The sequence below is a fragment of the Rana temporaria genome, chromosome 1, assembly GCF_905171775.1.
Source record: "Rana temporaria chromosome 1, aRanTem1.1, whole genome shotgun sequence".
Taxonomy (NCBI): Eukaryota; Metazoa; Chordata; class Amphibia; order Anura; family Ranidae; genus Rana; species Rana temporaria.
Window position 1 is genome coordinate 632,653,107 of NC_053489.1, and position 20,783 is coordinate 632,673,889.

General features: G+C 45.4%; 1 protein-coding gene across 2 annotated transcripts in view; it reads right to left on the minus strand.

Moving 5' to 3' along the window:
* The window catches only part of STK32B (serine/threonine kinase 32B), a 363,206-nt gene that overhangs the window by 165,788 nt on the left and 176,635 nt on the right, over window positions 1-20,783 (minus strand). For both annotated transcript variants that reach the window (XM_040335410.1, XM_040335411.1), the window contains exon 5: window positions 16,895-17,068. In XM_040335410.1, coding sequence (XP_040191344.1) covers window positions 16,895-17,068 — 174 coding nt within the window. The remainder of the gene's footprint in view (window positions 1-16,894; window positions 17,069-20,783) is intronic.

The window sequence follows — 20,783 nt, forward strand, 5'->3', positions numbered from 1 at the left end:
CTCAAGTATTCCCAACAGGTCAAGTTTTCAGGCTTTCCATTATTTTGCACAGGTGATTTGATCAGTTTCACTGCCTAAGTAATTACCACAGGCTGAGGGAAATCCTGAAAACATCACCTGTTGGGGGTACTTGAGGACTGGAGTTGAGTAACATTGCTGTAAGCTATACACAACTGCTCCATATTCTGTCTGCTTGTCAGGACCTTCTAGCGCTCCTGCTACTCATTCCATTCGCCCTGTCTTTGTCCACCTGCAAGGTGATTGATGTGGTCACAGTCTCTGAGTGGAAACCAAACCTGTTATAAACGAGTCAAGCCTTCAGTCTTGTGCTTGTGATAGAGAGTGAAATCTGTGTAATTCCTGATCAAGCCCCCTGTCTGTCTGTCTGCCCTGCTCTGCTAGTTTGGATTTCCCTGTGTATGACCTTTGACAGGATATTGGACTATTCCCTGAACTCAGCCTGCCTTTTACCTGGACTGAGAACCGAGTGTGAATGCCACTACAGAAACCACGTGCATGGTGGTGGTACCTGCTCGGCCTGCTGCAAGGAAAGTGGGCTATGTAAAAGCCTCCCTTGACCGTGGTCGAGGCCTACCGGGACCGGACTCCGAGGAGGATGTTGCCCTCGTCGAACCCGCGATAGGAACTGGTAAGCAGGCTGGGGACAATGTAACTAAAGTCGTGTGCACCTGTTTGCCCGCAGAGGAGTATGCAGACTCAGAACTAGATTCATCCTCTAATGTGGGGGATGACCATTGGTTTGAGCCAAAGTTGCCTGAACTTACATGGGGTAAGGGATTCCGTGCTGCAACTACCCGCAACTCAGGGAAATGCTCACCGATGGACTCTGGGGATACAACGCCGCGGGCGGAGATCCCAAATGTGAGTTGGGAGGTTGTGTATGATACCGGTGTCATCACTGGAGGGAAGGATGTGCCTCCAACCGTGACACCTACCTTGAAGAGGTTTCCTGAGGCCTGTGTGATGCCAGGACTGGGACACTCCCGCACTTTGCCCAAACTTGCCCGTTTGCAAAGAATCTTAATGAAAAGGGGTAGAACTTAATTATGGGTGGGAGTTCCCCTATGTGCCCGAGGCCACCACGAAGGAGATTGAGGATAACCAAGAGAAATGGTATCAAGAAGCCATTTGGGACTATCTCAAAGTGCCAAAGCCATCCAGGGATTTCAAATTTTCATTTATTCTGACCCACCGGTTTGAAGGTTGTCGAGAGTCTTGGAGCTACAGCATTTATTCTGATCGGGTGGTCATTCAAAGGCCTGGAAAAGATGACCGGGTCTACTCGATCACCAACATTGATAACCAGGGAAAAACCCTTACCTTGCCTGATCCCAGGTTCTATTTGTAAGGAGAACCAGCAGAACTTGCTCGCAGGTTTTTTTTTGCCCTTTATAGAAGTCCAAAAGGAACTATACTTTCTACCTTGCTGTTGCGGAGATGTGTTTGACTTTGGGGGGAAAGAACCTAGTTAGTTTATATTAATGCCCATGAGGACTTTGTGGTCAAGAAAGTATCTTCGTTGGCAGAAAGTGGTGCACCAATCAGATCATATACTCTGCCGCTAGAGGGAAGTGTTCTGTAACTTTTCATATATTGCCTAGCATTTTGAATGCTCCTGAGGGATGAGAGAGGCTCCATCTTATGGCAGAAGGTGTAGCTTCACTCTTCTTTAGGGAATGTATATAACTTGATATAGTGTGTGTTTTTTTTTCTATTTTATTTTTCAGGTCCAGTTGATCTTCTATCAAGACTGTCGGAGAATGAGGCAGACTAGATAGATAGAAATAATAATGAAAATTTTTGTACAGCACACTGTGATGTGATAACACTTGTTATATTTTATTATTCTCTCTCTTTTCTTCTCTACTGTTCTTGCATTGTTTAAAGGGTTCAGGTGTGGCACTCAGGCTTGAGACGCCATGGTTTTGACACTGGGGACAGTGTCTGTTTTAGTGGGGGGAGTATGTAGTGGCCTGCTACTTTTTAGCTGGCGCTGCTTTAAATTTAGAGGGTGGTCTGAGAGTTGGTTGGCTCAGACTGTATGTATTTAAGGGACAGACGTCACTAGTCTGGGGTTCGTTGCCAATCCTGGGTCTGTCGTCCCACCACCCGCCGTGTGTGGCCCTGATGGCCGGGGGTGCGTGTTCTAGTGTTCCTGTCTCCGGGACCACGTTGGCTCGGGGTTGTGATCTACTAAGTAGGCTCGGTAGTCAGACTGGGTCTACGCTTGTAGAGTGATCCTGAGCTGTCCGTCCTGAGGGAGGAAGCCACTCAATGTGTATGCCCCATCGGACTTTTCCGATGGAATTAGATAGAGAACATGTCTAAATTTTTCCAATTAAATTTTTTTTTATTGGAATTTACGTTCGTCTGGAGGTAATTCCGACGGACTAAAAACCACGCATGCTCAGAATCAAGTTGACCCATGCTCAGAAGCATTGAACTTAATTTTTCTCGGCTCATCATAGTGTTGTACGTCACTGCACCTGTCCATTTCTATGTGGATCTGGCCCAATTTGTTTTGCAAAAATAAGTGCATTTATTTATTATTTTGTTTTATTTATTTTAAAAAGGTGAGCTTATACTTTAAAGCGGACCTTCAGTAATTTTTTCAACTTTCCATCTATTAAATCTTTTAAACTTGTTGTTTTAACTTTTGACAGTAAATGGTTGGAGGTAAGTTTCAGAATGGCAACAATGGGCCAGATCCTCAAAAGAGATACTCCGACTTAAGTGCTGTTCAGTCTGTGTGTAACTTTGGAAACGATCCTCAAAAGGCTTTTTCCAAAGTTACACAGAAGATCCGGCATGTGTAATTGATTTACACTGCCTAATTTTAGGATGCAGTACCGCATCCGCCGCTGGGGGCATTTCGAGTCAAAATGCCGTTGCTAGTATGCAAATTAGCACTTAAGGCGATCCACAAAGCTTTCTAGCTTCTTTTTTGCGCCGTAAGTGTTATTTTGCAAGTGTAAAATTAGGGCTCGTTTTACAAAGTGTAAAGTTAGTCACACCTTGTAAAGGCCCATTGCAGCGACGGCATTTGGTATGCTTTCCCGAGGGAGAACTCCACGTCAATTTGTAAAAAACAAAACCGGCATGAGTTCCCCCCCAGGAGCATACCAGGCCCTTAGGTCTGGTATGGGTTGTAAGGAGACCCCCCCTACGCCGAAAAATTGACGTAGGGGGTCCCCCTACAATCCATACCAGACCCGTATCCAAAGCACGGTACCCGGCCGGCCAGGAAGGGAGTGGGGACGAGCGAGCGCCCCCCCCCTCCTGAGCCGTGCCAGGCCGCGTGCCCTCAACATGGGGGGGTTGGGTGCTCTGGGGCAGGGGGGCGCACTGCGGGCCCCCCCACCCCAGAGCACCCTGTCCCCATGTTGATGAGGACAGGACCTCTTCCCGACAACCCTTGCCATTGGTTGTCGGGGTCTGCGGGCGGAGGCTTATCGGAATCTGGGAGTCCCCTTTAATAAGGGGGCCCCCAGATACCGGCCCCCCACCCTAAGTGAATGGATATGGGGTACATCGTACCCCTATCCATTCACCTGGAGGCAAAAAGTAAAAGTTAATAAACACACAACACAAGGCTTTTTAAAATATTTTATTATTCTGCTCCGGACGCCCCCCCTGTCTTCGTTATTAGCTCAATTACCAGGGGGGGCTTCTTCTTCCACTCTCCGGGGGTCTTCTTCCACTCTCCGGGGGTCTTCCGCTCTCCGGGGGGGCTTCTCCGGACTCCGGGGGGGCTTCTCCGGACTCCGGGGGGCTTCTTCCATCTTCTCCCCTCTTCCGCTCTTGACTCGGCGAACCCCGGTTCTTCTGCAGCTCTCCGGTGCCTTCTTCTTCAGCGCTGGCTGCCTGCTATGTTTGTGTGTTAGCTCGATTTCAAACAGGCAGCCGGCGCGGTCTTCTGTGGCGTCAGGGTCTTCTGGTCTTCTGTTCTTCCGATGTTGTCTCGTCGCCTGTTGTCGCTGTAATGATGGAAGCGCGCCTTGCATCACATTTATATAGGCATCACCGTCCCATCATGCTCCGGTAGGTACCCACGTGGTGGGTGCACGTGGGTAGGCACCCACCACGTGGGTACCTACCGGAGCATGATGGGACGGTGATGCCTATATAAATGTGATGCAAGGCGCGCTTCCATCATTACAGCGACAACAGGCGACGAGACAACATCGGAAGAACAGAAGACCAGAAGACCCTGACGCCACAGAAGACCGCGCCGGCTGCCTGTTTGAAATCGAGCTAACACACAAACATAGCAGGCAGCCAGCGCTGAAGAAGAAGGCACCGGAGAGCTGCAGAAGAACCGGGGTTCGCCGAGTCAAGAGCGGAAGAGGGGAGAAGATGGAAGAAGCCCCCCGGAGTCCGGAGAAGCCCCCCCGGAGAGCGGAAGACCCCCGGAGAGTGGAAGAAGAAGCCCCCCCTGGTAATTGAGCTAATAACGAAGACAGGGGGGGCGTCCGGAGCAGAATAATAAAATATTTTAAAAAGCCTTGTGTTGTGTGTTTATTAACTTTTTGCCTCCAGGTGAATGGATAGGGGTACGATGTACCCCATATCCATTCACTTAGGGTGGGGGGCCGGTATCTGGGGGCCCCCTTATTAAAGGGGACTCCCAGATTCCGATAAGCCTCCGCCCGCAGACCCCGACAACCAATGGCAAGGGTTGTCGGGAAGAGGTCCTGTCCTCATCAACATGGGGACAGGGTGCTCTGGGGTGGGGGGGCCCGCAGTGCGCCCCCCTGCCCCAGAGCACCCAACCCCCCCATGTTGAGGGCACGCGGCCTGGCACGGCTCAGGAGGGGGGGGGGCGCTCGCTCGTCCCCACTCCCTTCCTGGCCGGCCGGGGTACCGTGCTTTGGGTACGGGTCTGGTATGGATTGTAGGGGGACCCCCTACGTCAATTTTTCGGCGTGGGGGGGTCTCCTTACAACCCATGCCAGACCTAAGGACCTGGTATGCTCCTGGGGGGGGAACCCATGCCGGTTTTTTCTTTGAAAATTGGCATGGAGTTCTCCCTCAGGAATGCATGCCGCTGTCATTTTTTTTTTCCCCGACGCAACTTTAAGCCGTCGCGATCCTCAAAACTCGGCGTAACGTAACTTCGCGCATGCGCAGTACGGCCGACGCGCATGCGCAGTACGGCCGGCGCGGGAGCGCGCCTCATTTAAATGGGACTCGCCCCATTTGAATAGGAACGCCTTGCGCCGGCGGAATTTTAGTTACACAGCCTGAAATTTCTAGATAAGTGCTTTGTGGATCAGGCACTTAGGTAGAAACTTTAAGCCAGTGTAACTTAAATTGGATTTTTTAAGTTACGTCAGGTTTTTGTGGATCTGGCCCAATGTTTTTATTCCAAATTATGTGAGCAGAATGCAATTCCTCTTTAACTTTTATTTTTTATATGCCAAATAGCAATTTTACCTTGTGGGACCATGCCGCAATTGTGAGCCAAATGTTTGGCAGTGCGGCCCCATTGAACTCAACAGAGAAGTTTGACAGGCACCGCCACCTGTCAAACTCTACACCCTAAGTTAAAACTGCCAATGGTGCAGAGCAATGCATCTTGACTGTGAAATGTGTACAGCCCTGCCTGGCTGTATTGTTACACTTCTTGAGGGGGGGGGGGGGGTTAAGCGTTGGGGGTTCAGCCACCTGTTTTTAACATCACCCATCTGAAAGAGCCCTTACAGAGTGAACTATCCTTATACATCCTGGAAAACCTAAGGTGCTTCAGAAAACATTTAAAGTGAGTCAACTGGTTAAAAAATTTAGCAAAGGACCATCCAGCAAATGAAAAGGTTTTATATTCTCATGTTCCCCTGACCATTCCCCTGACTTTCCCCTGACCTTAAAAAAGAAGTATGGGATTTTTTTTTAAATCATACTTACCTAGGTGGATGCAGCATCGGTCCAATGCTGCATCTGTCACCCGCTGGCTCTAAGGCTGAGAACCGAGCGATCAAACACCGCTAATTGCTCGGTTCTCAGTGCTTCCTGAACAGAGAGCCGGTGACTGTCAGTCACTGGCTCTCTGCTCTACCCCCTCCCTGCACTCACTATAGCACTGGGTTGTGGAGGGGGTGGGAGCGGGAAAGCTGAAAACGGATCACAGGAGTGCAAAGCTGTACTTCTCCTTTAAGAATCTTTATGTTTAAAACCTCCTGATGCTTGCATCCCCCACAACTCTGGGGTTCTTTTCACTGACCCCCTACATCAGTATTGTGTCCTGTAGTGGTTTAGGTGTTAGCAGAAAAAGCCACGGTGGGCAGTAGGGGATCAGGCATGCAGCATACCTGGAAATGTGTTGGCATAAAGAAGCCATTGTGCTTCAAGAGACCATAGGTCAGAGGAACAGGCAGCAGGACTAATGAGTATAAACCCTCTTCTTTTGCAGGAGATGCTTTACTATATTCTTTTCAACTCAGTGACAGAATCCCTTTAATTGAAGGCTACAAATTCCACACCACACTGCATTTTTCCTTTTTGTTTAATATTGTAATGCAAGATAAGTAAAGAATGATCATGAGGACTTGCTCCACAGGAGACCTCATACCAGCAGAAACGTATATAAAGAAGCTAAGATAAGCTCTCTGGGATTTTCTGGTTACTCAGCTGGAGTATTTTTATCTTTATTTTTGAAGAATCATTTTTCATAATCACCTTATTCTCTCACAGAGACAATCTGCAGACTGTACTCGATTCTTAACAGTGCTCATCCTGTGAATAACCTGACAATGTCTATACATTTTCCAGCTGAAAATGAGAGGCCCCATTCAAGTGGTGTCAAGGTTATTTATTTTACTGCTCAGCTTCCTACAGTTATGGTATTAGTTCTTCCTGCTGTGAATACTGGAACTGGCTCAAAAATCTTTAGGTCAATAACATGGAACTTGGGAATATCTGAATGGTTGTTTGCAGAGTGGCATAGAATGACTTATGCCCTGTAAACACGACTGGTTTTCCCGCCGTAAAAAAACTTTGACGGTTTTTCTGACGGAATTCCGCTCAAGCTGTCTTGCATATGTAGCACTACCCTGGAAGGAGCTGCTGGATTATTTTGGGCGACATGTTACCTCTATTTCTTCGCCGTCTAGGGTATCAGATGAGAGTTGATAAAAACTTCAATGTCCACACTTTAGACTTCTTTTTCTCTGCTTTATTTACCAAACGTGGTAGAATAAAAGTAGTAGTTGAAGAGGTCGAAGGGTAATAGGTAACAGGATCAGGTGTATAACTTTTGTTCGGAAACACTCCTGATTCCAGCAACGCAGCTTTCGTCGCCACTCTAGCCAGAGTGGGTATTGTGCACCCGGACAGGTCTCTCTCACTAGCCTAGCAGCCAGGGTGTCACACGGAAACTTGGTAAAGTCTCCGCCACAGACCTTCCCAGAGATGGAGGTATATTCGGTCCAAAATCCTCTCAGCACAGGATTAAGCACCCGGATCTCTCCCAAAGAACTTCTTATAAAATTAGAACTGACAGGCGATCATCATCCAGCCTTCCAGTAATAGTGCATCCTTCGATGAAGTTCTAGGCCTCTCCTGAGATACCAGCCTCTTGCTCGGTGCTAGCCAAGACAGGTTCTTCATCGAGTGGCTTCCTCCCTCAGTACGGACTGACTACCGGGTCTACTCAGTAGATCACAACCCCGGACCAACGTGGTCCCGGAGTCAGGAACACTAGAACACGCACCCCCGGCCATGAGGGCCACACACGGGGGGTGGTGGGATGACAGACCCAGGATCGTCGACAAACCCCGGACTAATGACGTCTGTCCCTTAAGTACTCCTCCCCAGCATGCTCAGCGGGATGATCAACTCCCTCTGATTGACTGCCGAAGGGGAACACCAAAACACCTTGGCCTAACTGCTGCCACCCTCGGCCTGGGATAATAACGACACCCCAGACAACAATAGTGGTCACTCACAGTACAGCCTTGGCTGAAACAAAGGCCCAAATTTAGGGAAAAATCATACAGTCTGAGCCAACCAACTCTCAGACCACCCTGTAAATTGAAAGCAGCTCCAGCTAAAAAGTAGCTGGCCGCTACACATACACACGGTCACACCAAATTCCGTTCGTCAAGAACGCAGTGACATACAACACTATGACGAGCCGAGAAAAAATAAGTTCAATGCTTCCGAGCATGCGTCAACTTGATTCTGAGCATGCATGGTTTTTAGTCCGTCGGAATTGCATCCAGACGAACGGAAATTCCAATAGAATTTTTTTTCATTGGAAAAATTGAGACATGTTCTCTATCTAATTCCATCGGAAAAGTCCGATGGGGCATACACACGGACGGAATATCCGATGAAAAGCTTCCGTCTGACTTTTTCCGTTCCGCTCGTGTGTACAAGGCATTACATTTAGTGCCTGTATTACTGGATACCACCTGTGATACTGGAGCATTTATGTAAAGGCCAGCTTTACTTTTCTAGCAGACCTCACTCTTGTAGACTATAAAGGCCCGTACACACGATCCAATTTTATGGCCATAATTGTCTGATGGACGCATTGTGTCGGATAATACGTCCGTGTGTATGCCCCATCAGACAATTGTCGGCTGAATTAATGACAACAAATCTTGGCTGTTCATGCTCACCAACTGTCTGGCAATAAATCTGTTACGTCTGTTTATCCAATCGTGTGTACACAAGTCCATCCAACTAAAATCCAAAGTACAAACACACATGCTTGGAACCAATGCTAAACATCCGACAACAATAGCAGAAGTTGCCCAAAGGGTGGCAGTAAAGAGTTGAAAAACCACGTGATTTGGTTAATGTTGGCTGAAAATGTTGTGTCGTCTGTATGCAGACCAATCATGTGTACAAGGCTTTAGGGACACAATTCCTATTACTATTGAATAGGAACTGGTGTAGCTAAAGCATTATCTGATTTGAAGCCAATGGCCTTGTCAGGCTCTGTATTCAGTACAAAGTGTAACCAAATAATTTTTTTTCCGGATAGAATAGGGAAGTGTTATAACCTCTTTTTTTTTTTTTTTTTTTGCCATATGTGTCAAATCAGGGAGATTTCCTTTTTACTTCCTGTCCCATAGCCAAGACAAATCACTCCAAAAAAAAAAAAAAAGTGTGGCAATCCTGTGGTATCACCAAAACTCTGATTCCCATTGGAGGATTTCCCCTCTTTGAGGCCCCGTACACACGACCGAGTTTCTCAGCAGAATTCAGCCAGAAACTCGATGGGAGCCGTATTCTGCCGAGGAAACCGGTCGTGTGTACACTTTTGGCCGAGGAAACCGACGAGGAACTCGTCGAGCCAAATAGAGAACATGTTCTCTATTTCCTCGTTAGTCAATGGGGAAACTTGGCTCGCCGAGATCCTCGGTGGCTTCACAAGGAACTCGACGAGCAAAACGATGTGTTTTGCCCGTTGAGTTTCTCGGATGTGTGTACGGGGCCTCACTGTTCTTATGTCAACCCAAACTTTGGGATTTTTTTCACTTTCGCTGACAATAGTAAACAGACCAAATAGAGTGGATGACTCTCCCTAACAGTGGCACAGACAGCGATAAAAACTTACAGGTGTTCTAATGCTATTGTACTTTATCCAAAACTAAAAGTGATTTGGGAAAAATGTATTTATTGGCAACATTCACCAAAGCAAACACTTTTTATTTAGCAATTTGAGCTACATAGGCAAATGTACGTATTTTTCTTGTATTTAGACCCCTATTACACTGAGGCGTTTTCCAGGTGCTATTGGGTTAAAAATAGCACCTGTAAAGTGCCTGAAAAACGGCTCCCCTGCAGTCTCAGTGTGAAAGCCCGAGTGCTTTTACACTGGGGGGATGCACTGGCATGACGTTGAAAAACTCCTGCAAGTAGCATCTTTGGAGAGGTGAAAGAGCGGTCTATACACTGCTCCTGCCCATTGAAATGAATAGGCAGCACCGTCGAACCGCCGGCAAAGCGTGGCTGCGGGCAATTTTAACCCTTTTTTGTCCGCTAGCAGGGCTTAAAAGCGCCCTGCTAGCGGCCAATAACCTCCGCAAAACAGCGCTTTACCACGGACGCCACCGACGCCCCAGTGTGAAAGCAGCCTAATGCCGTGTAAACACGCTCTGAATTTCCGACAACAAATGTTCGATGGGAGCTTTGGATGGAAATTCCGACCGTGTATAAACCCCATCGGACATTTGTTGTCGGAATTTCCGACAACAACAATTTGAGAGCTGGTTCTCAAATTTTCCGACAACAAAATCCGTTCTCCTAAACTCCGATCATGTGTAGACAATTCCGACACACAAAATTCCACGTATGCTCTGAATCAAGCACAGGACAGAAGCGCTCGGCCTGGTAAAACTACCGTTCGTAATGGAGGTAGCACATTCGTCACGCTGTAACGGACTGAAAAGCACGAGGCTGAAAAGCGTGAATCGTCTCTCACAAAACTTCTACTAACACGATTGGTACCGTGTTTCCCCGAAAATAAGCCCGGGTCTTATATTCATTTTGGCAACCTAAAACACACTAGGGCTTATTTTCGGGGGGTGTCTTATTTAACTATGGTATGTACAATGATCCTAAAGTGGGTACCTTTCTTGCAGCTTCAATGAATTTTCTGGCGATCGCATGGTCTGCCTGGGCTCTTCTCTGCTCCAGGATCCCCGATGGCGTCGGCCTGCTCCGTGCCTGCTCCGTGCACTGGGGAGGGGGCCGCAGGCATCGGGCAGGAGGAGAGTAGAGGAGGGGGGAGCCGGCATCCTTCTGGCATTAGCCTGCTCCGTGCACTGGGGAGGGGGCCGCGGGCGTCGGGCAGGAGGAGAGCAGAGGAGGGGGGAGCCGTGTCCTGCTGGCGTCTGCCCCTCTGTACGCTAAGGAGGTAGAGGCTGCAGGCATCGGGTGGGAGGAGAGCAGAGGAGGGGGGGAGCCAGTGTCCCGCTGGTGTCTGCCAGCTCCATGTGCTGAGGAGGGAGGGGCTGCAGGCATCGGGCGGGAGGGGAGAGGAGAGGGGAAGCCCCTGCAATCATTCTGCAAAATGGATTAAAAAAAAATTAAACTAATTTTACTAGGGCTTATTTTCGGGGTAGGGCTTATATTGCAGCCCTCCCCAAGAATCATGCTAGGTCTTATTATCGGGGTAGGTCTTATTTTCAGGGAAACACGGTATTGAATGTCCCCTTTTTTAGTGTAGTCGTACGTGTCGTACATCACCGCCTTCTTGACGTTCGGAATTTCCGACAACATTTGTGTGACCGTGTGTATGCAAGACGAGTTTGAGCCAACATCCGTCGGAAAAAGATCCACGGTCTTGTTGTCGGAATGTCCGATCGTCTGTAGGCGGCATTAAAGTGGTGTTTTTGCTTTTTGGGGGGGGGGTTTAATCATTATTTATGAACTTTTGCATTAAGGATTTATTTTCTGTCTATTTTCTGTGGAAAACATGTAGAATAATGTGTCTAATAAGGAGCCATTTTTTTTGACACAAGAACAGTTTCAGGACAGCTGAAATGTCCTTCTGTAGACCATAGAAGCCATGTAAAGCCTATTTCACCCAACACTAAAAACCACTCCAATGCATTTTGATGAAATCTGGATTAACGAAAGCTCTCAGTTTAACGTATCCTTGTCAAAAATGTTTGCATTTGTTTATTTGTCTGAATAAATGCAGATTTGTCCAGCCAGTGGAGAATATAATCTAGAATCTAATTTATGAATCACAGTTGCTTGGGTTGAGCTCCTGAAATGCATGATTCTTTACAGAATAGATCAATCTCCAAATGTTAAACTGAATTAAAAATGGCCCTTGATTTGATCTTACATCATCGTAATCTCATTTTGCAATCTTAACTCAGGAATATCATCTCAAAACAATATCATCTCAAAACAAATAAAACATGCCAACATGCATTTCCTTTTGTGGACACCTTCCGTCAAATACAGTTTTGTTTACATTTTTTCATTACACAATGCATACATTCTTTATTGTATCATAAGCTGGAGGTGTGGAAGTCACTTGTAGTAGAGGACAAAGTTGGCATTTGGGTAAGAAGTGGGAGCTTATAGTGAAGAGTGTGGAAAACAGAAATTAATGGTGGAATTTTTGGGAGATAATTCTGGTTGTGGGTAATGTGCCAACTAATGGCATCTAGTGGTAGAAAGGGGGAAGATGTAAGGTAATTATGGGGCAATGGGGGCATGGAACATGTTGGAATATCATTTTTGGAAACTCTGGATTGCAAGAGATGTATACTTGGGATGTGAGGAGGTGAATGTAAAGAGCATACAGTTGGTAATTTATGGAAAGCTTGCAAAGAGAAGGGATAGGAGATGTACAGGACAGGGGCCCAAATCACAAGTTATCATCTGTGCCACCAAGCTGCAAGCCTATGACTAGGCATACAGTAAAAAATATGGATGCCCGCATTTTAGTAGCAAAGTAAAGTAACAGTAACAGTAAAGTTAGCCCAATTTTTTTGCATAATGTGAAAGACGAAGTTACGCCGAGTAAATAGATCCCTAACATGTCACACTTCAAAATTGCACACGCTCGTGGAAAGGCGCCAAACTTTGGTACTTAAAAATCCCCATAGGCGACGCTTTAATTTTTTTTTACTGGTTACATGTTTTGAGTTACAGAGGAGGTCTAGGGCTAGAATTATTGCTCTCGCTCTAACGTTCGTGGCGACACCTCACATGTGTGGCTTGAACACAGATTTCATATGTGAGCGGGACTTAAGTATGCGCTCGCTTCTGTGTGCAAGCACACAGGGACAGGGGCACTTTAAAAAAAAAATATTGTAAATTACACTTTAATTTTTTTCTTTGACACTTAAAAAAAAAAAGTGTAATGACAGGTCCTCTTTTCAGTGAAATATGGGGTCAATAAGACCCCACATCTCACCTCTAGGCTGGGAAGCCTGAAATGAAAAAGAAATCAAAATAAACCGATCTCAGCTTCCCAGCCGAGGCAGCGCCATTTTTTTTAATGTAGAGGCCGGGCGTGACGTCATAACATCACGCCCGGCCTCCAACGATCATAGAGACTCTGGCGACCATCTGGTCCGTCGGAAATCTCTATCGTCAACATCCGGGGCTGGCGGATCCGTTCTCACCGATTGCATCGCGAGAAGCATCGGAGGGCAGCGGGAGGGGGGATGCCTCCTGTAAGAACGATCAAGCAGCGGAACAGCCGCTATGATCGTTCTTAGGGTGTAGGGAATCGCCGGCTGAAAATGCCGATATCTGAATAATGCCTGTAGCTACAGGCATTATTCAGATATACCCCCACAATTCAAGGACGTCATATGACGGCCTGGGTGTGCCAAGAGATTAATAAGCTTTACTGAGGGCAGTGGCAGCCATTGGCTCCAGTAAGGAGTGAGCGGGGGGAGAAGCCAAGCCATGCTGCGTGTGCGTCTGTAGACACACACAGCCTGGCTTCAGATCAAGCACGCACGAGTACCCCCATAGCAAGCGGCATGCTATAGAGGCATTTGGAGAAGAGAAGGAGCCTAGAGTACTGGTGGAGAACCCTAGAAAAGGAGGTTTGGGGTTGCATTGTGCAATACTATTTCACAGCGCAGATAAGTATAACATGTTTGTTATTTTATTTATTTTTTAATTACCTTTATAATCACTTTTAAGTGGTTTGTAAAGTCATTATATTAAATCCTGTAATGCGTTGTGTTACAGGATTATATAATGTTGATTGTGTGTCTTTGTGTAAAATCATTGCTGAAAGTACATTAATTACAGCGCCACTGGGCGCTCACGTGACCCGCTGGAGCTCTCCATCCATGTTCCAGGCACTGCAGAGGGAGGGGCCAAGATTAACTGTTGACATCAGCTGGGAGGAGAGCAGCAGGGGGTCACGTGAGCACACAGCTGCGCTGTAATTAAGGAATTTACAGCAATAATTTTACACAAATACACACAATGGACATGATATAATCCTGTAACACAGGCGATTACATGATTTGTGAATAGGAATATTACACACTCCCGAGCTGACAGGCAGGGAGGGAGAGGTGGAGAGAGGAGACCAGCAGATGGTCAGGGCTCAGCTGCCATGATTAACATGGTCAGCACAGACAGGGGGACACAGGAACTGGCAGGATCAACCAGTTTGTTTTGAACGGGGTAAATGACAAAACAGGATGTACCACTTTAAGCCTTTATTAAATTCCTCAGTCTGTTTCTTGTAGAGCTCTACAGCTTTGAGTTTTGCTCTAGGTAACTCCGTCACCTGCTTGTTCCACTTTCTCTTTGTGTTTATGGGATAAGGCTTGATTTGCGGTATAGAACTGGTCAGGCAATGTTCAGTGCGTAAATTACACAAGTATATCTGAAACAATCTTGAGGCAACTAAAAACTGCGTCCCTGTGTTAAGCCCTTATCTTTCTGCCTATGATTGTTTTTTTCCAGCTCTCTGAGCAGTTCAAGACCATCAGAATAACCTTGTGCCGCTACTGGTAAATAGTTTATTTCAGCACAAGTGGAAAAAAAAAATACATAACTTCCACCAAGATAGAATTAGAAACCTCAAGGTTAAATCTGTCAAGTTTCCAAATACAAAAAAAGAAAAACACTGTAAAATTGTGAATTTGCAGGAAGAATGTGTGTACTCTCTAGCATTCAAAGATATCCTGTTGTGTTTAACCTCCTGCACATTATAAGAACACCTGTAGGCAACAGTTCTGTGTGAGGCTTATCTCTGCTCTAATAGTAAAAAACAATGTGAAACCAGGCAAAAATGATTAATCAGGAATATTTTCTGTGGTTTAAGAACAGGAGGGCTCCATCTGCAATCCTTATACTGATTGCTAGTTATTGCCGTACATTCTTTTATTACAAATAAGAGTTGTTTTTCACTTAAAGTGGTATTAAACCCAAAAATAAAAATGAAATACAGGGTGGGCCATTTATATGTATACACCAAAATCAAAAGTTGGATTCAAAATGGCCGACTTCAAAATGGCCACCATGGTCACCACCCATCTTGAAAAGTTTCCCCCCTTACATATACTAATGTGCCACAAACAGGAAGTTAATATCACCAATCATTCCCATTTTATTAAGGTGTATCCATATAAATGGCCCACCCGGGTGGATCCATATAAATGGCCCACCCTGTATATTGCAGCTTACCAATCATTAGATGTGGTTACCACATTAGTTTTCTTTTTTTAGGCTCCCCCCCTCGGTTTTTACCTGGTGATCTGGCCAGTAACACACCTCCTGTATTAGAATGCCTCTGCTCTGGATGAAGGAGCGCAGGAGGGCACCGTTGGACAGCAGTAATGATAATATGGGGGGGGGGGGGATGTTAGATGTACTAGCAGATTTGAACACTAACAAATTGAAGCCAAACTCCATCTAACAATGAATAAGCAGGGACAGGAAAAAGCTTTCTGTGTGCAGCAGCCTCCCTCAGCCCCTCTAGTACTTACCTGAGCCCCCTCCCGATCCAGCGATGTCCACGAATGCCTCATTCGTCCAGGACTCTCCCTCCTGATTGGCTCCCACTAATGTAAATTAAAGTTAGTCAATGAAGAGAAAATGAGTGGGGCCTAGGCGCGGCTCCGTGTCTGAATGAATACATGGACACATGGGGCTGCGGCTTGGGTCAGGTGCCACCATAGCAAGCTCCTTGCTGTGGGGGCACTGAACAGAAGGGAGGGGCCAGGAGCTCCAGCCAGGGACCCGAGAAGAGGAAGATGCCTGAGAGAGGATGGAAGAAGACATGGAGGACGCGCAGGAGACCGCCGCTGACCCCCTGCAAGACAGGTAAGTGCCGGGCAGCATTTGATGGGGCACAGTAGCAGCAATTGATGGGCACACTGGCAACATCTGATGGGGCACAGTAGCGGCAATTGATGGGCACACTGGCAGCATTTGATGGGGCACAGTAGTGGCAATTGATGGGCACACTGGCAGCATTTGATGGGGCACAGTATCGGCAATTGATGGGGCACACTGGTGGCAATTGATGGGCACAGTGTCAGCAATTGATGGGTACAGTGGCTGCGTTTGGTGGCACAGTGGCGGCAATTTATGGGTACATTGGCTGCGTTTGATGGCACAGTAGCTGCGTTTGGCACAGTAGCTGTGTTTGATGGACACAGTGACTGCAATTGTTTTTTTTTTTTTAGTTTGTTTGCGCCCCCCAAAAAAGGTGGAGCACCAACCGCCACTGGGTGATGAGAATCGCTCCACCTCTGTCAGCCACGATTATAGTACGTTTTTTCTGTCATGACTAATTTATTTATATAACAGAGTATTCAGAACCATGGCTGACTTTACACTGCTGCCAAAATAGCCTTATCTGGTCTTCTTGGTCGTTCAAGTGATCTATGACTCTGGCTATTTTCTGGCATTATTTCAAAAAGAGAATTCAGTGCCACAGATGGCATCATCAATACCAAATAGGCAAACATTACGATCTCTGTTCAGAGACTGCATGTTACCAAATGAACCAGGATTTGACATTTTCAGCCACATACCCTTGATACTAGTGAATGAATAATTCTGTCAGCACCAACTGTGTTACTTTCCCTGTTAATCCATGTATGCCAGGACAGTCAAACGAGCTTTGCTGCTACCCTGAGGCCTCGTACACACGACCGAGGAACTCGTCGGAAAAGACACATTGTTTTCCACAAAGAGTTCCTTTCTAGGCTTGTCGAGGAACTTGTTCTTTTTTTTTCTCGTCAAGTTCCTCGACAGTTTCCTCAATGAAAACCGTACACACGACCTTATTACATCTACCAGAATGAAGGTTCCAGAAAGAAGATGCAAATATAGGTAGATTCAATTCTTACAACATGTATGTGTGCCTTTTCTGGAGGTATTAAAAAAAATATTTATATCATGATCATTACCTTACCTGTGAATGATGTGATGTCTTTGTAAATAATCCAGAGCCAGTGAAAGTTCACAGATATAAAGTTTAACGGCCTCTTCACTAAAATGAACATTCTGCTGCAAGTGATAACGCAGATCTCCCCCCAACAGCAGGTCCACCACCATAAACATGTCTTCTTCATCCTGGAAGGAGTACCTGAAAGATACGATTTTGAGTGATTGTTTTGGAGGTGTGCGGGGGAGCATGACAAAAAGACAGCATATTTGTAAGATCTACTCTATTCAAAATTGTACAACTTATATATATCCTAGTCATGGCTGCTCTCATATAGAATGTTTGACCACGTGCATCTTACAGAAGGTATCGTAACTGAATTCATTAAATAAAATGTGAGTGTCATTTGAGAAAGCCTTTCAGAACATGGATGAAGGGGAAACAATTGAGGAGTGAAATGGGAGGTAAAAAAAAGTCAAATTGTTGATTTAAAAAATATAGGTGACAGGTAAACAATTGAGGAGGGAAAAGGAGGTAAAGAACAGTCAAATTGTTCATCTAAAAAATATGTCATTTTTTGTTACTGTTTAGGATTCATGCTTCGGGCTGTTGAACTTCATCTACCCCTGACTTGGCTGTAATAATCAGAGCTTGGCTTTTCAGTTGTGTTACCATAGTTTCTAACCTAATTGGGTTCTCCATATGTTCTTATGCACAATGCGCTGGATGGCAATGAAAAATTTCCTGAGAAATCAGTTCAGGGACAATGAGGACACAAACCATGGTATTTATATGCCAAATAATGTTTAATTATGAAAAAGTTTAATTAGTGAAAAACCACCCTCTAAGTACCGTAAAATAGTTACAAATATTTCAAAGAACAATATTGTCACCCTAAAATAGTAGACACACAGGACCTAGCTGCGATAATGTGAAGTAACCACATCAAACATGGAACACATATATTCCCGTGCTCTAAATAACCCACTTACAAGACCACGTTGGCCTAGATATATGGGAATATATGTGTTCCATGTTTGATGTGGTTAGTACTTCAGCTTATTGCAGGTAGGTTCTGTGTATCTACTATTTTAGGGTGACAACGTTGTCTCTTTGAAATATTTTTAACCAATTTACAGTACTTAGAGGGTGGTTTTTCACAAAAAATTTTTTTGCATAATTAAAATGTATTTGGCATATGAATATCATGGTTTGGTCCTCCTTTCAACTACTTTCCCTTCCCCTGTCCGCTTCCCCATAATTTTATTGATCTAATAAACTAAGTTGTGGAGGTAACCCGTCCCCAAAAGACGAATTGGTTTCTGTTGCGTAAAATATAAGTAGTTTTGAGATCCATTTTTTATATAGATTTGAAACAATGAAGACACAACTGAACAGCTTAAGCTTAACTTTGGCCATTATATCCGTACCAGAGGTTCAGGACAGCAGTGTGAACCTCTCTATACTCTACTGATTACTAAATAATCAATTTTGAATGAAGGCTCCTCCCTAATACATATTATTCTATATTTGCTTTATTTGCTTTATTTTTTTTAAGATACAGTATATAGCCCAACATTAAATCCTGGGGTCTTTTGTATTTCAGTGAACCCAATGGGCTTTTGTAAAAAGTTGTTGACAGTAAGGCTGTCTATTGGTAATAAAAGTCTTGAGTAAAAACCTTTAGCAGTCTTTTATCAGGGAATAAGTGTACTAGCTTACTGAATTTTTCAACCAAATGCTTTTTGTCACATAAATAATATTTTGGTGTGCATGGGATTGAAGTAATCATGTTCATGTGCTTCTTTGATCATGAAGATTGTTTTGTATTGCACTCTGTTTATGGGATAAGCTAATATGGTCTAATTGTGGGCCCCTTTTTTGGAACCAGGGGCCAGATCCACAAAGAAATTACAACGGCGTATCTATTGATACGCAGCGTAATTTCTAAGTTCCCCCGTCGTATCTTTGTTTTGTATCCACAAAACAAGATACGACCGAATGAGGGCTCGATCCGACTGCCGTACGTCTTAGTACGCCGTCGGATCAAAGGTGCATATTTACGCTGCCCGTTAGGTGGCGCTTTCGTCGATTTCCGGCATAACGTTACCCCTGCTTTATGAGGCGTACGCAATGTTAAGTATGGACGTCGGGCCAGCGTAGAATTTTCCGTTGTGTACGTTGTTTGCGTAAAACGTTTGCGAATAGGGCTTTGCGTAAATTACGTACACGTCGTCTAGGTATTGAGCCGGCGTAATTTAATTTGAAATTCCGACGTGATACTGAGCATGCGCGCGCATGCGCCGTACGGAAAAAAGCGTCATTTACGTGGGGTCAAGCTTGTTTTACATAAAACACGCCCCCCTGTTCATCATTTGAATTCGCCGGGAGATTTACGCTACGCCGCCGTAACTTTAGAGGCAAGTGCTTTGTGAATACAGCACTTGCCTCTTAAAGTTGCGGCGGCGTAGCGTTACGACGATACGCTACGCCGGAATAAAATTACGATCCGCTACGTGGATCTGGCCCCAGCTTTTCACTTCCTTTTTAAACATGCTTTATTTATAACATTAGACGTAAACCAGGTTTTGCATCAGTTTTATTTCAACTATGATTTTAACTAAAGTCTATGGCCCGGATTTACATACATCGGCGCATATTTATGCCGCCGTAGCGTATCTTTTTTACGCTACACCGACGCAGCGCAGAGAGGCAAGCACCGAATTCACAAAGCACTTGCCACCAAATCTGCACTGGGTTTCTTAGGCGTAAGTCGTCGTAAGTGGAAGTGGGCGTGAGCCATGCAAATGAGGCGTTACCCCATGCAAATGATGGGCCGAGCGACATAAAGATACGAATAACGAACGGCGCATGTGCCGTCCCGTGGACGCATCCAGTGTGCATGCTCAGAATCACGTCGGAACTACTCCCTAAGATACAACGGATCACTGCCTACGACGTGAACGTAACCTACGCCTAGTCATATTCACGTACAACATAAACGACAAAAGGTACAACGGCTTGTGTTCCCTGGTCCATACCTTTGCATGGGTTGCACCTCATATATGGGGAATAACTTTACGCCGGACGTACAACTTATGCAAACCGCGTATATTATGCGCCGGGCGCAAGTACGTTCATGAATCGGCGTATCTCCCTCATTTGCATATGTGCATAGAAAATCAATGGGAGCGGCAAATGCGCCCAGCGTAAATATGCGCCCGCGATACGCAGGCGTAGGCAAGTTACGTCGGTCGGATGAAGCCTATTTTTAGGCGTATCTCAGATTGTGGGCACGGCGCACAGAAAAAGTTACACTTACGCGGCGTATCTCGAGATACGTCGGCGTAAGTGCTTTGTGAATCCGGGCCTATATATTTTTTTGCTTTATGTATATCATACATTTTTTTAACAAAATAATTAATACACGACAAAGGATTCCCTGAGCACTATCGGTTGGCATATAAGGTAGCATTCATCTGCTTTCAGGAAGGCCGACTTTTACTGAAACTTGAGAAAATCACTCAATGAGGGATGCACTACTACTATGAATGTACAATGTATGTGTAAAATGTTGCATAAATTGTCAGCGCTATATAAATACCAGTAATAAATAATAAGAACATTTGGCAAATAAGCTTTAATGGATAAATGCAGTTTGAGATGCTTCTGAGATCATTCAGAATCCAATGCAGAAGCAGCTGATCTGCATTGACTGCCTTTTGCATTCCCAAAGTCTTGTATGAAGAGAGAATCAATTTGTAAGTGAATGAAAGCTTGTTGGCACTGGTCCTTACTTGCGTATAAAATTTCAGCTTGAGCTATTGAGTTCTGAAAAAAACGTTTGTTTCCCAGCAGCAGGTAAGGAAGTGTATGAAAATGAACCTAAAGCTCCACCTGCTGTCTCAAAAAGAGA